At 39.1% G+C, this 15,731-nt stretch overlaps 1 protein-coding gene across 1 annotated transcript in view; it reads right to left on the bottom strand.

The window, feature by feature from the left end:
* enox2 (ecto-NOX disulfide-thiol exchanger 2) overlaps positions 1 to 15,731 on the bottom strand; it is a 203,121-nt gene that overhangs the window by 37,465 nt on the left and 149,925 nt on the right. The window contains exons 7-9 of the mRNA XM_016573873.1: positions 14,237 to 14,449; positions 5,044 to 5,150; positions 1,163 to 1,277 (exon numbers count right to left, since the gene is read on the bottom strand). Coding sequence (XP_016429359.1) covers positions 1,163 to 1,277; positions 5,044 to 5,150; positions 14,237 to 14,449 — 435 coding nt within the window. The remainder of the gene's footprint in view (positions 1 to 1,162; positions 1,278 to 5,043; positions 5,151 to 14,236; positions 14,450 to 15,731) is intronic.

Below are 15,731 nucleotides of genomic sequence, written 5' to 3'. Positions count from 1 at the left end.
TCGAATTATGCCTTTACTGTATGACCAAAAATGAGGGAGTAGTCTATTTTATGTTTCAGCTGTTTGATCGCGCAGGCGCCTCACGCGCACTCACTGCTGCATTCATTGGAAACAGTCATGTTAGTGTTTATCCCGTTTTTTCCCCCGTTGCATCTGAAAATTACTTTCAGAAACCTTTTTTTTTCAAAGCAGACCCCACCCAAAAAGTACGGCTCCCCCAATAAATTGTGCCTGCCCCCTCACTTTGTGTGCTCTGGCGCCGACCCTGGGTGTCCCACAGTGATCATTTTACGCTATCCCATGATTCTCTGTCCTGAGCAGCAATAGTACAAGTTCTCTAACAGCAGTTTTTTTTTGTGACAGGCAACCTGAAATGAACTGGAAGAACAGCTGGCAGACTAATGCTCAGCTCGGTAGCACCACATTCAGAAAATCACAAGGGGTTATGGGAATAGTAATACAAAAATTACACTGTTCCTCCACGATTGAATTGGATGCCCACAGACAGATTTGATTTAATTTGCTCACATGAGAAAGTAAAATCATCAATATAACATGCTGGTATTGGAGCCGTGGCCTATTGCTCATGTGGGTGGTGCACATATTAATAAATATGTATGCATAAATAAGTTTTAAACTCAAGATATAAGAATTCCCAGGTCTGGTTATATGCTGTGAGAAAAAAAGCCACACACAGTAATTGATATTTATGTCAAAATTGTTTTCTGATGCAAAAAGATTCAAAACCACTTTGAGGTCTCACAGGAAAGGCAAATTATATAAGCTTCATTAGTTCCTGAGGGAATGTTTATTGAAAAAAAAGAAAAAAGTTGGAGAAAAGTGGCAGTTACACAGTCTGAATTCAAATACTGTATATATCAAGGGTCATTAAACAGTCGGAGCTTTCCATGAAGCTCAATTCTTTTCTCGTTCTTCATTTATACTGTGAAAATTAGCTGGTTATTGCTTCTATCTGCATGTATCAGCACTGTGTGATCTGAGAAAAGGTTCCTCATAAAACTGACGAATCACCAGTGGATTCAATCTATATGCGGTTGGTGCACAGAAGCCTCTTTAAAACAATGAGGAAGTACCGCTTGTGCTGCTTTAAGAAAAAATCCTATCTTTTGCTTATAGACTGTCAATCTAGAACGGTGGATACCTGAATCATCCGAATCCTTGATTTCCGGGGCGTCCTCCATGTCATCATCCGACATCTCCATTTCCTCCTCCCTCCGAATACCCATCAGCTCTTCGTTGTGGATGTTTCTGATCTCCTGTGAATGAGAGAAATAGAGTCTATAATCCCAACCGCTGCTGGATGATCTCTCACACATGAAATATATGAGCCGGAAATGTAATAAGCCATTCGATCAGATTGTAAAAAAGAGATTGGACTCGTCAAGTGCTATAAAAGCAGGCGGAGCTGTTCCAATGGTATCGATGCAGAGAGACACCTGATGTTGGCCGACCTTGTCTATGCGCGCAGTCAAACATTGCACAAGGACTCTTAATGTGTTATAATGGCTGCCAGTGGGGCTTAAACATGGCAGGAAGTGATTGCACAGCCACCACAGATCGGCAGGACCGGGCAGATGAAGCAGATGTCTAGGCATGGACGCTGCCCTGTGGGCGCTCCTGATGGGGGAGCTCTCTGCCTAGTGAGGCATGCACACAGCAATCGCATAAGGCTGTGCAAAGACACAACATGACCGCCACAGGGAGAGAGAGACTTACTCCCTGACAACAAACAAAAGGCCCGGCATAAACATTACCATCTGTCTAGCATAGCAACACATGATCTCACTGAGAATTACAGAGGTCGAGCAGGTAGCGCGAAAGCAAACAGGCCCATCTGCCCAATCAGGAGAGGGATAGATGTTATGGGGCTACTGCAGGAAGGCAGCTAGCTTTCCCGCTTTAAACTTTTCTCCAATCTTTAACACAGGATGTCTAGCTGCCCACAGTATAAATGGGCTGTGACTGAATTAAGGTCGTCTAGGCCAGTGTTTCCCAACCTTTTTTCAGTCGCGGCACCCTTTGGAAATGTTAACAAACTTGTGGCACCCTACAAAATTAATTTTGTCACAATATTTGAATTTCTAACTTCGATATAATAATTTGAAAAGTATAGATATTCGGTACAACGGGGAAGAACTGCAGAATATGTCATACAGATATTTTTAAGCGGTTAGCAGATCAATGAATGAGAGGGCAGTGTTACCAGAGTTGCCCATATACCACACCGTTACAGCACAGTAAGGCTATTGCAGACAGAAACAATACTGTACTGCATCGATGTTTCCTGTCGGCTCAATTTTTGAGTGGACTTTGCTGTTCCGATTTGCATGAACGGTATACGAGTGGAGCGCTGAGCGGAGCGCACACGCATAGAGCGGGATAATACGCAGAGCGTCACACCACGTGAAAGTGAAACCTGATCGGTGAACTAATTTTCGGCAGCCGAAATTTCGGTGCATCTCTAATTATCGGCGACATCAGAAATGGATATTATATAATAGATGCTTTTTTGAACATTTTAGCAATTTAAAAATTTAAAAAAAGGATTTTTTTACACGGCACCCCTGCTCTTGACAGACGGCACCCCAGGGTGCCACGGCACCCCTGTTGGGAAACACTGGTCTAGGCAACTGCAAATACCCATTTGCTTGGAATAACAATCAGCTTGAAGCGAGGAGAACCCGCAATACTGACTGGACATTTCTGTGTCAGAACCAACACTTACTGAAGCTTTGTTTATGCAAGAAATAGCCGATAAAACTTGCAGGGGAGCTCAAGGAAATGAGGATGAAAATTCTCTAAATTCCACTAAGCCTGAATGTAGCTCTGGGTCAACAACTCATCCGAAGCCGCCATCTTACCATCACACTTACGAGAGAATCACAGCGAGGGTTCAAACAGCTCCAAGGGTGAGAAGCAAAGTAAACATAGTTTAATACTGTGTCATCTATTACCTATCCCTTACTGTCACCTGCTCCAGAGATAACTAACCGGATTCAGGAGTGAAGCAACCTCCTCCTACAGCAGAGGATGTTTAAATGGCACTAATGGGCTCTGTTAGAACATAAACATTTTGAGTGTGAGGTTCAAAGGCTTGTGAAAGCTTGCCATATCCCTGAAGCACTGCATTGTCATACTAGAGGGATTCCGACAGTTTTGAGGTCGGCTCATAATGTAAAAGGTGAGAGAGGCCTGCTAACTGTCTCTTCTTCTCAAATGAGGCTTCACCTCGTTGTGTCAGCATAGAGAGCTTCCTGTCATAGCCACGGTGAAGCTAAAAGCACAATGCAAACCAGTGAGTGAGAAGAAGCTCATATCTGGGTCTAAACATATTCAACTTAAGTCAAGTGGCCAGAGCATTGGGCAAATGAGGGGATTGGAGGATGAAAACAGCAAGTGAGGACTACATCAGCTTCTTGGGTTGTTGCATACCCTTTCTTGTCATCTGATGGGAGAAATGAAAGAGGTGAAATAAGAGGAACTCAATAAAAGAAAGGACTCGATAAGGACACAGTTACTGCAGCATTAATAAGCTCTTTTCACAGATGAAGAACAGTGTAAGTGTTAAAATAACTCTACATGTAAATATTTCATTTGGAGACAAATCCGATAAAATGTCATTTAAAATTTCGAATAGGGTAGTCAATCAAGGACTCAGTTCATGAAGTTAACAAAGCACTAACTGGCAGTAATAGCAAATTGTCTTAATGTGATTCACAATGGGTTGAAAATGGATGAAATTTTGTGATGTTTCTGATGGAAACGTCCATTTCTGATGACTCTAAATTTTTGCTCAACAGAAATTAAGAAGTATATCAGGAATGAATGAGAGAAAATGAATTACAACTATGAGATAGGAAACTATAAAGGATTATTTGGGACATGGGCAACTCATTTTAAACACCTACCTTAAACAGTGAGGAGTCTCTTTTGGCATTTACAGTACCTGCATCTTTAAGCTGTTCCAATGGCTTCAACTGAGCATGAAACAACATTTGCAAGCCATCCGTAGTGAAACACAAAATTCAACTAGAAAAAAGGAAGGATGGGGCTTCAGCTTGTGATTTGATTGGATCATTAAAAGTGGCCGTTACATACTAGAACAAAGTCAGACCTGAATGCGAGTTTGTTGTTGACTGTAGAGTACTACCCTTCTCCAACACACACTTTAAGGAGGCTGAAGGTCAAGTTTACCCACTAGAACATCTTGATGCATCTTGCTTCTTTTTTAATCATTTAGCATGTGCTATTATGCAGACAAACATTATTATTTTTTTGATGAATCATGCGCAATAGATAAAAATTCATATTTTATTTAAAGCCATGAGAATTAATTACAGTAAGCTTCTAGGAACTTGTTTTTATGACACATGGACAGTCCAGTCCTCGGTTGATTTCACATTCATCATTTGCATCATAGCAGGAGTTCTCAGTTTTATTAGATGTAAACAATATCAACCCTCTGATCCATGTAAAACAGTGTTTTAATGTTGCCAGCAATGGGAATTAACGTGCTAATTAAACACTAATAATCAGAGAGATGTCTTAAAACTTACCTAATGACCACAGAAAACAGAGGAAAGAGACAGAAGAAAAACACCTCAACAACAAAAATGTGGATTCATTAATTAGCTTACAGTATCTGTCTCCAGCTTCCACTAATAGAGAAGAAATATCTCTTTTACTGAGCTTAAGGGGTTTTGGAGTACCAATGATTTGAGATATTGGCATTTCTATTGTTTCTATCAGGAAAGACTCAATGTTACCTGCCGGTTGTGAACCGCTGAAATCTCAGGGTCAGACTCGGGTCACATTTTACAACCAGGGAGAGCTGAGCATTTAGACCATTAACATACCATTAACATTCAACTCAAAAGAAAATAAACGGACTTCAGGATAGTTCAAGTACACATGGGGAGCTTGCAGGGAAGGGGAAATAGAAAAGACTAGTAACATACTGCATATTTAATTCTGAAGATGTGAAGCATGAACACATTCACTTAAAGAGATGAAAACACCAACCTCTGCTTGCTTTCGCCACATGTCCAGGTTCTTGCGTTGGGCTTTGGAGAAATGGTCCCATGCCTTTTGTTTGGAAGCAGCGTGGAATACAGACACAATCTGCTCAACTGTGGTAGGGGATGCAGGGGCCAGTATGGGCGTCCAAAGAAAGAAAGAGAGAGAGGGGCGATTGGGAAGGTGCAGAGGAGTGAAAAAATTTGTCAGGTTGGAAGGAAGTGATGTTGTTTTCCCCTACCCCCCTCTATACAGCATAAACACTGAGCTGGGGTGACTGGTGTATCTGCAGGGATGAGATCTGAATGAGATTACACTTCTGTCTCTTCTTTAAAAAAAAAAAATCATGTTAATGGGAGAGTTCACCCAAAAATGAATACTCGGTCATCATTTACTCACACTCATGTTGTTCCAAACCTGTATTACTTTCGTTTTTTTTTTCTGTAGAACACAAAATATATTGTGAAAGACGTCGGGGTCCAAACAACATTAGACCCTAATAGACTTGTTAAAAGCGCTATATAAATAAAGGTGACTTGACTTGACTTGACCCCACTGACTTTCATTCTATGAAACACTGAGACATTTTTTTCAAAATATCTTCTTGTTCCATGGAATAAAGAAAGGCATACAGGCTTGGAATGAAATGAGGTTGAGTAAACGATGACAATTTTCATTTTTGGATTAACTATTTTTTTTTACTTCTTTGGTAGCTGTGGACTGTTGTATGCAATAAAACAGCAGCTGGAATATTCTGCTTAACATCTCCTTTTGTGGTCTGTGGAAGAAAGAAAATCCTACGGGTTTTGAATGACATGAGGGTGAGTCAATAATGACAGACTTTTAGACTCTCTTGGGAAGATTAAACAGCAGAATAATGAATTCCCTAGCATTACCTGAAATCAACTGTTCCATCTCATGTTTCTTCTTTCTCAATTACCACAACACACCTCTCACCTTCATCGACTCTGCTGGCCGGATAGTCAAAGCATCTCCTGTATTTTAAGAGTACATCAAGTGGAAGCCTAATGAGATGAATGTTTCATCTATGACAGGCTGGGCTCATTACTTCAGTGTGTATAGATTAGAGAGGACATCTCAATTATGTAAACTCATTAAAGCAAACTTTCCAGAAATAGTCATCTGTTCAGAATTAAGAGACGAGGCAGTCAATCAACTATTTTGGGGGTGTGAGTGCTTTGGATGTTCGAGATACATGGCAGCAATTTCCTGTGAGAATGCAAGACAGGAGGAAGGCGCAGGACGAAAGGGGAACAGCTGCTGGAATCACAGCTGCTAATAGAATGTGCTGCTCTGACATCTATGACATAAACTCTGTTCCAAAAGCTAGCAATCTGTCAACCTAGATGGTGTTTTGAGGTAACATCGGTGCGCTAATGACATGAAAGCTGAACCAAAAAGCAGGCGGCATAATTATGCACATTCCTGTGCCCTAAACGTAAGGCAGCACCACACGTATCCTTTGTAGAGAAAAAATCATCCAAGAGGGTGGACGACAAGGCAAAACATACACTATCATTCAAAAATTTGGACGTTTCTTAAGCAGCCAATCAGCGTATTAGAATGAAGGATCATGTTAATGATGTTGAAAATCCAGCTTTGCAACACAAGAATAAATTAAAATTAAAATGTAGCAGCTATTTTAAATTATAATACAATTTCGCAATATTACTGTTTGTATTGTATTTTTTATTCAAACAAATGCAGCCTTTGTGAGCATAAGAGACTTCTTTCAAAAAACATGAAAAAATCTTACCAACCTCAACTTTCGAAAGGTAGTGCATTACGTAAAATTTCGAGAAATATCAGTAAAATACATCAATGCAAAGAATGGAGTGCTTTACCAACTATTTTGTGATTGTGATGCCTTTTTTTGTGTTGGTTAATTATAATGTCTTGCTCTTATATTAGCAAAATACTAAAGCAAAGGTTGGTACGGTCCAGTTATTTTGCACAAGATTCCTTAATTTCGTTGCATCGCATATATCACTGGAAATCGCCAATTCTTGTTGAACCCAAATGACTTCAGCTTGGTTTATCACTATTTAACACTGTCAGTGTGAACGGCCCTTCAGAAGGAAACAGACAGCGAGGCATCTCACTAGGTTTTGTCCTCTAGATTTCATCAACTGTACTGTTATTTTAAATCTCAGTGTGCCTGTTACTTTTAGTGATATCCTAGCTACTCTCATGACTAGATCATTTGAGACCATCATATCATCTTTCAGAGAGTTTCTGCATGTGCAATGCATCATGGATCAAAAAAAAGTGTCTGGGAAATGACATCAAAGCATCCATCAGCCTAAGTGATGTAACTGCAAAAACATATGGTGCCAGCGGCTTGATGGATGCATGACATCATTACTGATGGTATAACGTGACCTATGCAGATTCACTCAGAGATCCCATTTCTCTCCCTGAGAGAGGCTTAATAAACCCTGGGGAGTCAGGAAGGCTGCCAAACACATCTGTCTGCAGCAAAGGCATGCTGCTCAAGAGTGAGAGAGGCCCGATCGATAGTGACTTCAGCATCCTTTAATTTGATGGAAGAGATCGATGGCAAAGCCAGGACGGAGAGCATGTGCCTGAGTGTATGCACGTCTGAGGTTGTGTAGGTGTAAGTGTGCACTATGTTTTCAGTCTGATGTGCAGCAACCCTGTCATGACAAAGTGTCAGTAGTTTTGCATGTTCACTATTCACAAATGAAAATTGTGTAGTAATAGTTAAACTTGTGTCTGATTCAGGCCAAAACAACAGCCTCTAGCTGTGCAAGCTTGATTTCATGCATCATTACGAAATGTGTCGGACTGCATTCACAAGTTCATAATGCAAATCAAGGACATGTTTCTTCTCAGCGTTGCCGCAAGGCCAGCTATCATTATGGTCTTCATTACAGTCAGTTTTCAACTGTCATGGCAGAGCAACAGTCTGAAAGGAATCTTGCTCAGCATGTTGATTTAATGGCACAGACATCTGAAGATAACACTATCACCCCCTTGAGTTCTAGGCTATGACACAGTAACACAAAACATGATACATATGGGACATTTCCATTTATGCTTTTATCCAAAGTGACTTACGCTGCATTCAAGGTATACATTTCCATTTCATTCATTCCCTAGGAATAGAAATCATGATCTCAGCATTACTAGTGCTGCTTAGCTACCCCTTACTGTACTTGCAATGCATTGATCAAGCCTTCACTTCTCCATTTGAATACGTTGAATATGTTTCTGGCCTTTGTCTGCATTTTCATTGCCTCAAATTTCCAAACAAATATTCTAGCAAAAAGCAAAGCAGAATTCCTTACTTTTCCAATATTAACTACTCGGATTTATTTAAAGACTTTAATAATGTTACAAAAAAGTCTAAATTCATTTCAAATAAATGTTCCTATTCATCAAAAAATCCTGAAAAATCTATTTGCACAAAAATATTAAGCAGCACAATTGTTTTCAACATTGATAATAATCAGAAATGTTTCTTGAACAGCAAATTCACATTCTAGCACATTCTAACAGCAAAGCATATTAGAATGATTTCTGAAGATGGGAGTAATGATGCTCACAGCAATACATTACATTTTACAATATATTAAAATTGAAAACCGTTCATTTTAATGATAGTAATATTTCTGTTATTAATAAAAAATACTGTTTTTACTATATTTTTGGTCAAATAAATGCAGTCTTTGTGAGCATAAGAGACTTCAGTTGAAAAAAAGAACGAAAAACATTAAAAAAACAAACAAACAAACATAAATCTTACCGAACACAAACGTTTGAAAGGTAGTGCATGCCTTTCACTTTAAGTTGGTATTGTTATTACTGATACCATATCGCCTTATTGTATGTATCTGAATGTTTACTATAATTTTTAATTATAAGATATAATTTAGCAGTATCTTATAGGAATAATGACAGATTGCAGCAAAGATTTATCGCTTTAGATACAAGATGTGTTGAAGAGTTGTTTTTCTTCAAAAGTGCATGTTAGTATGAAAAATGGTATGCTGTGCATGCAAATAATTTTGCCTTTACTAATATGACTCCAAAATATACCATATAATAACGGTTTTTAAGATCAAATATATATCTGACATGTAGCAAATTGATAATTTAATGAGTTTATTTACATAAAATACTACAGATTTATAATATCGTCCAATACATTAAAATATATACTTGTTGTCTCCCATATTTATGTAATAATAAGAAAGCTGTTTTTGTGAGGTTGTTTACAGAAACATTAACACTTTTACTACAAACCATCCATTAGATGGGGCAAATACAGATTTGGTTTGTGACAGCACCCGTCTGCCGTCTCAGCCGGAATCCAGCGTCTTAAGCTGAAATAGTCTTACCCAGAATTCCCCCGTCACCGAGTCCCACCTGCCACTGCGACAACCTGCTGCTCTATCCTCCTGCAGGGCTGCAACCCCAGCAAGCTTTTAGCGGTATCCTGCATTTCATTATTTATTTTGCTGTGAGTTCTGTCTGCGTTCAGATAAGACAGATGCTAGACTGTCACAACGCTTTCTCTCCTCTGCGTGAGCGACTGTTCCGCTGCACGTGGGCAGACATCACTAGAGTGCCAGATACTTCTTTTTTGTTGTTGTTTTTGTATCTGCTGCATGCAGATAAAAGGCTGGACAGTGTTAAATACCAGGGGAAGCTACTAGAAGGTGCTCTTAAGGTGACATGACCTTTCTGATGAAACATCTGTAGCTAGTGTAGCTCCTGATAGAAGCTAACTCTGACAGACAGCTCGAGCAGGCTTGGTAGAACATCAGTACTGTCACTATTTCCTCAAGCAGACGCTCTAAACCCATTAGAATAACCTGACAGGCTTCAGAAGGAAATATCTATAAGGGAAAACACAAGCAAACAGACAAAGAGAAAAGACATATTCTGGCAGATGAAGTCTGTATCTCTGGGAAGGTGCTGATTTGTCTCATCTAAACAATAAAACTCCCTTGGATTTCAACCTGTCTCTAGAGAAGAGTCGTAATCGTAAATATGTTTATGTCTGCGGAGGCTTGTGAAACTCCATCTCTATATGACTACAGTGTGTGGCACAATGCTCTGATAGACAGACATCAGTGATGTGGTGTTGTGCAGTGGTGACTGTGAAGGGATATCCAGAAACTTACCATGACATTCAAATTAGGTCAAGTTACTGTATGACATCACTCATAAATCAAGCATTATTCCTGATCTTCACGTCCATGGGACGGAGAACCATGACTGGACCAGGAACTCCAATCGTATCAATAATAATAGCAGCCGAGTCAGTATAGGAGGAGTAACACTCTCTATGAAACCTGTATATTGATGCAGAATAATTCATAATGCCTTATAATGCCACCTTATAATCAATTATATGTTCTTGTTAATACTTTAACCATGGTTATAACACTTTCAAGAGTATGAAGCATTAAACTCTATGATCTGCATCACATTTCTGTGCATTTACTCTTTAAAGGTGTTACCACGAAAGTATTATAATGTTTTATAGTGCATTATAGGGAAAGACTCGCATGAGGTATTCTACTGAATAATATATATACAAAACAGATTATTCACTTTTTATTCAACAAACACAAAGATAAAGGATTTTTCTGGCAAGTCTGCAAAGCCAATATGACTAATTTTATGACTAAGTGTGGTGTGAACTTTAACATTCATGTATTCTCTCTACAATTTCTTTCTAAATACAACTGCTACAGAGTCACCTGCAAAGAAAAAGCACTGATTTTTGTGCAGAGTTGTACAATGCCCCCCCCCCCCCTTTGTTCACCACTTTATTTGTATCTTTATTTTATAGCATAGTCATAAAACATAATAAATAATTCAATGAATTATTCATGATATATTTGCTATAACAAGGAACTATAAATGGAATATTGTTACATCTAAAAATGGGCTTTTGTGGTTTGAACACACCTTACAATATCCAGATACAGACAATTTCCACAGATACATACATTAGCATTCAAAAGTCTGTGGTCAATAAGATTTTATGTTTCTGAATGAAATCTCTTCTGCTCACCAAGGCTGCATTTATTTAATCAAAAATACAGTAAAAACAGTAATTTTATTTTACAAAATTACTGTTTTTACTGTATTTTTGATTAAATAAATTCCATTTTAAAATAACTGTTTTTTTATTTTTATGTATTTTAAAATGTAATTTATTTCTGTGATCAAAGCTGTATTTTCAGCATCATTACTCCAGTCTTCAGTGTCACATGATCTTCAGAAATCATTCTAACATGCTGATTTACTGCTCAAGAAACATTTATTTTTTTCAAGATTATTTGATGAACAGAAAGTTCAAAAGAACAGCATTTATTTGAAATAGAAGTATTTTATAACAATATAAATGTCTTTACTGCCATTTTTATTAAACAATTTATATGTCCATGTATTACTTTCCAAAGAAAGACCCCAAACATCCGAAGGGTAGTGCATTATGAGGAATTGTGAATACCTTTATCATGCATCAAACATACAGGTTTCACAGAAAGTGTTATGAAACAGTTAAAAGCCTATGCATATGTGCATTGTTGAGTGGCATGCCATCAGAAGTGTATCTGATTCTCTACAAGCTCAAGTCAAGGTTATGTGAGCAATCAGTCAAGCTAGTCATGACAATCTAGTGATTGGGGTTACTTACTTTTAATCTATGAAGGGTCATCAGGTGTGCTGTCCAGAGACTAAGCAGCTAAATGATCTACACATGCCTGATAGGTTACAGATGACAGGCCTGTAGCTGTGCGCTAATGCTTCACATACTCTACCTTCTTCTGCATTCAGCTCAAAGTGGTAGAGGCGTCTGGAGAACTTACCTTTGGTCCACACTGATCTCAGATCAAAGCGTGAACACTATAAAACCCAACCGTGGAAAAGCTGCAGTGTAAAAGTAACTGACGGCAAAGCGTAAACTGCTTCTGAGGTCAAAAGTTGGGCAGATTATCTTAGAGTAAACAGTAAAACAACCTTTGCCGTTGCATTCAAAAGTGTAGCTTTCTAAATGAATATGTCTGAATGCCTCCTGCTGGTACTTCAGTAAATACACGCCACGCTGGAACATTTAATTACACTTTCTTCAACAGATGCATATGTTTGATTTTCAAATACACTTTTTTTTTTGTTTTGCAAATTTCTAATTTTCAAGGCAAGATTTTCTCTGCCTTGACCTTTCAATGAGTCTGTATTCATTTTTGTTCCATTTCTTGAACCCCAGTTGCATTTTAATGAAATATTCTCTCACACTGAACACACTGAACATTACGCCTGGCCATGCATCAAGGAAACTATATGTGTGTGAGTGGTATTTCCATTTCTCTGGGCATTGGATCAATGAAGTACAAAGCACTGCTGCGTTGAGAGCACTATCATGATGGCAGGAAGTGAAGTGTAATCATGCGGTAGCTGACAGCACCCATTTCTGATCTGTGAGCTATCAAAATTCATTGAAAATCCACAACCAGCAATAATGGAAATCAGCAGAAGCCCAAAAATCCAATAATAATTTGAATCAACGTTTCAACCCCTCAAACAGCATTTAAAAAAAAATCTTTTCCAGTTCTATTTGAAAATCTTTTATGTGTCCGAGTGCCTGAAAACCCCAAAGTGATTTTTTTTTGCTTTTTTTGTAGTAGTAAACAGTCATTTTATCATCAGTAATTTAACATTTCTTCAAGTCTAGTGAGTTGCAAATGTGCTCATGATGCCCAAAAATGCTGTCTGGGTAAGCAGCTTACTAGGTTTTAAGACAGAAGCAACATCTGTAACACTCACATTGTACTAAAATCCCAGCAAGGGCGTTCTTAAACTTCTCCTTGGCCTCCTCCATCTCCTTCTCATGGGCGGCCTTCTCGTTCATCAGCCGGCGAATGTGGCTGTTGGAGGTCTAAATGTGAATTGTGGCGTATAAAATTAAAATAACCACCCGAAGATGTGTGAAATGTGTTATCAAATCTCTGTATTAGTCAGTGGTCATGTATTTGCCCTTACATTTGCTCTGAAAGGTGAAATCATTTCAGGGTTTGTGCAATGCCTCAGAGAAATGCAAATCTACAGCCACCAGCTGCGATTGGGTCAATTGGGTCTCATTACAGCAGAGCTCTGATCTGTGAGCTATCATAATTCATGTAAAATCCACAACCAGCAATAATGGAAATCAGCAGAAGCCCAAAAATCCAATAATAATTTGAATCAACGTTTCAACCCCTCAAACAGCATTTAAAAAAAAATATTTTCCAGTTCTATTTGAAAATCTTTTATGTGTCCGAGTGCCTGAAAACCCCAAAGTGATTTTTTTTTGTTTTTTTTTGTAGTAGTAAACAGTCATTTTATCATCAGTAATTTAACATTTCTCCAAGTCTAGTGAGTTGCAAATGTGCTCATGATGCCCAAAAATGCTGTCTGGGTAAGCAGCTTACTAGGGTTTGAAACAGAAGCAACATCTGTAAAGAAACACTCACATTGTACTAAAATCCCAGCAAGGGCGTTTTTGAACTTCTCCTTGGCCTCCTCCATCTCCTTCTCATGTGCGGCCTTCTCGTTCATCAGCCGGCGAATGTGGCTGTTGGAGGACTGGATCATGGAATAGATGTTGTTGGCGTTTCTGCGGTTTACCTCCCCTCGTTCCACCCAGGTCAGCAGGACACGCACGGCCTCGGCAAACTTGGAGTCGTCTGAGTGCAGAAAGAAAAAACGGTGGGGGAGAAACAGATGGTGGGACGAGAGCTGAGTACAATGTTGGAGAGGAACACTTCTCATCTGGGACCTTCTAGTGTCAAAACGTATTAGCAAGACATGTTTACTGGGCCAAAAAAGACAGGGAATGCACACTAGCAAAGTAGAGGACATTTAGGAGAGGACAAGAGGACAGGGACGGACATCGACAGCATGCAACAGGTTTGGACGATCAAACCGTGTCAATCATAACTCACGGATATTATTGTGTGCTTTCTGTTAAAAGTGGTAATATTACTTAAAAAATGGATTCAGTTGTTCATGAAGTCCTGAGACACACAGGTGTGTGTGTGTGTGTGTGTGTGTGTGTGTGTAGGAGAACGGAAAACAGTCAAGCTGATTGCTCCGAACTACAAAGCTTTGGCTTGCAACTTTCGGCTGGGAATGAGATGAGAAACAGAAAAACACTCACATTGTACTAAAATCCCAGCAAGGGCGTTTTTAAACTTCTCCTTGGCCTCCTCCATCTCCTTCTCATGGGCGGCCTTCTCGTTCATCAGCCGGCGAATGTGGCTGTTGGAGGACTGGATCATGGAATAGATGTTGTTGGCGTTTCTGCGGTTTACCTCCCCTCGTTCCACCCAGGTCAGCAGGACACGCACGGCCTCGGCAAACTTGGAGTCGTCTGAGTGGAGAAAGAAAAAACGGTGGGGGAGAAACAGATGGTGGGACGAGAGCTGAGTGCAATGTTGGAGAGGAACACTTCTCATCTGGGACCTTCTAGTGTCAAAACGTATTAGCAAGACATGTTTACTGGGCCAAAAAAGACAGGGAATGCACACTAGCAAAGTAGAGGACATTTAGGAAAGGACAAGAGGACAGGGACGGACATCGACAGCATGCAACAGGTTTGGATGATCAAACCTTGTCAATCATAACTCACGGATATTATTGTGTGCTTTCTGTTGAAAGTGGTAATATTACTTAAAAAATTGATTCAGTTGTTCATGAAGTCCTGAGACACACAGGTGTGTGTGTGTGTGTGTGTGTGTGTGTGTGTAGGAGAACGGAAAACAGTCAAGCTGATTGCTCCGAACTACAAAGCTTTGGCTTGCAACTTTCGGCTGGGAATGAGATGAGAAACAGAAAACTGAAAATCACTGTAATGAATGCCACAGGGAGTCTCTTCCAGAAATCTATTATTCTTTAGTGTTGTTGAGTTTATTTAAAATCCGCAAATTAAAAACAAAAACAAAACAAAAAGAAGAGTTTGGCAGAGATTTGCTGAGCTGTTTGGCGTTAACTGTGCAACAGATGAAGCACTGTTGCTGTCTGCACACCGAAGATGACTGACTTTACAAAACAACAACAAAAAGACAAACATAATAATAATTATTATTTTGTTCTTCTTGCTGTAATCCTGTAAAGCACACAAACACATGTCTGCCTGAGAATTCTAGGGGGCTTTGATTTATTTATGGAAGTCCTAACTACAGATAATCAAAAAACACTGTCAAATAATTTAAACAAATAATCCATCAACCCTTTTAAGACTGCATCAATGTGTCATCAAATTGAAATCCCTCTCCATCAGACTTGGTTGCTCATTTATCTGATTTAGACTCAATAAGTCAGAACTAACGGATTCAAAAATAATTGTCAAAAACTGCCCAACATTGATTATACAGAAAAATCTAGCAGATATAAGGATGCCGTTGAGATTTTTTGCAGCAAACAGCATGCAAAATCATCCTGTCCTCTCGTCCCTTCATCTATTACCTGAGAAAAGTGAGCAGAACTGCATTCCCACTGCATATAAACCATTACATATGGAAAAGTGGTTAATACACATGGCTAATTTCAACTGATTTCATCTCAAAAGCTTCTCTATAATACACTTTTCTCTCTCAGACAGAGAATCGAGATGCATTCGCAAAACAGATGGTTTCTATTAAACCGCATGGAAC

Source organism: Sinocyclocheilus rhinocerous, unplaced genomic scaffold (genome assembly GCF_001515625.1).
Source record: "Sinocyclocheilus rhinocerous isolate Xijiao unplaced genomic scaffold, SAMN03320098_v1.1 scaffold892, whole genome shotgun sequence".
Lineage (NCBI taxonomy): Eukaryota > Metazoa > Chordata > Actinopteri > Cypriniformes > Cyprinidae > Sinocyclocheilus > Sinocyclocheilus rhinocerous.
This window is presented reverse-complemented; position numbering and strand designations above follow the sequence as displayed.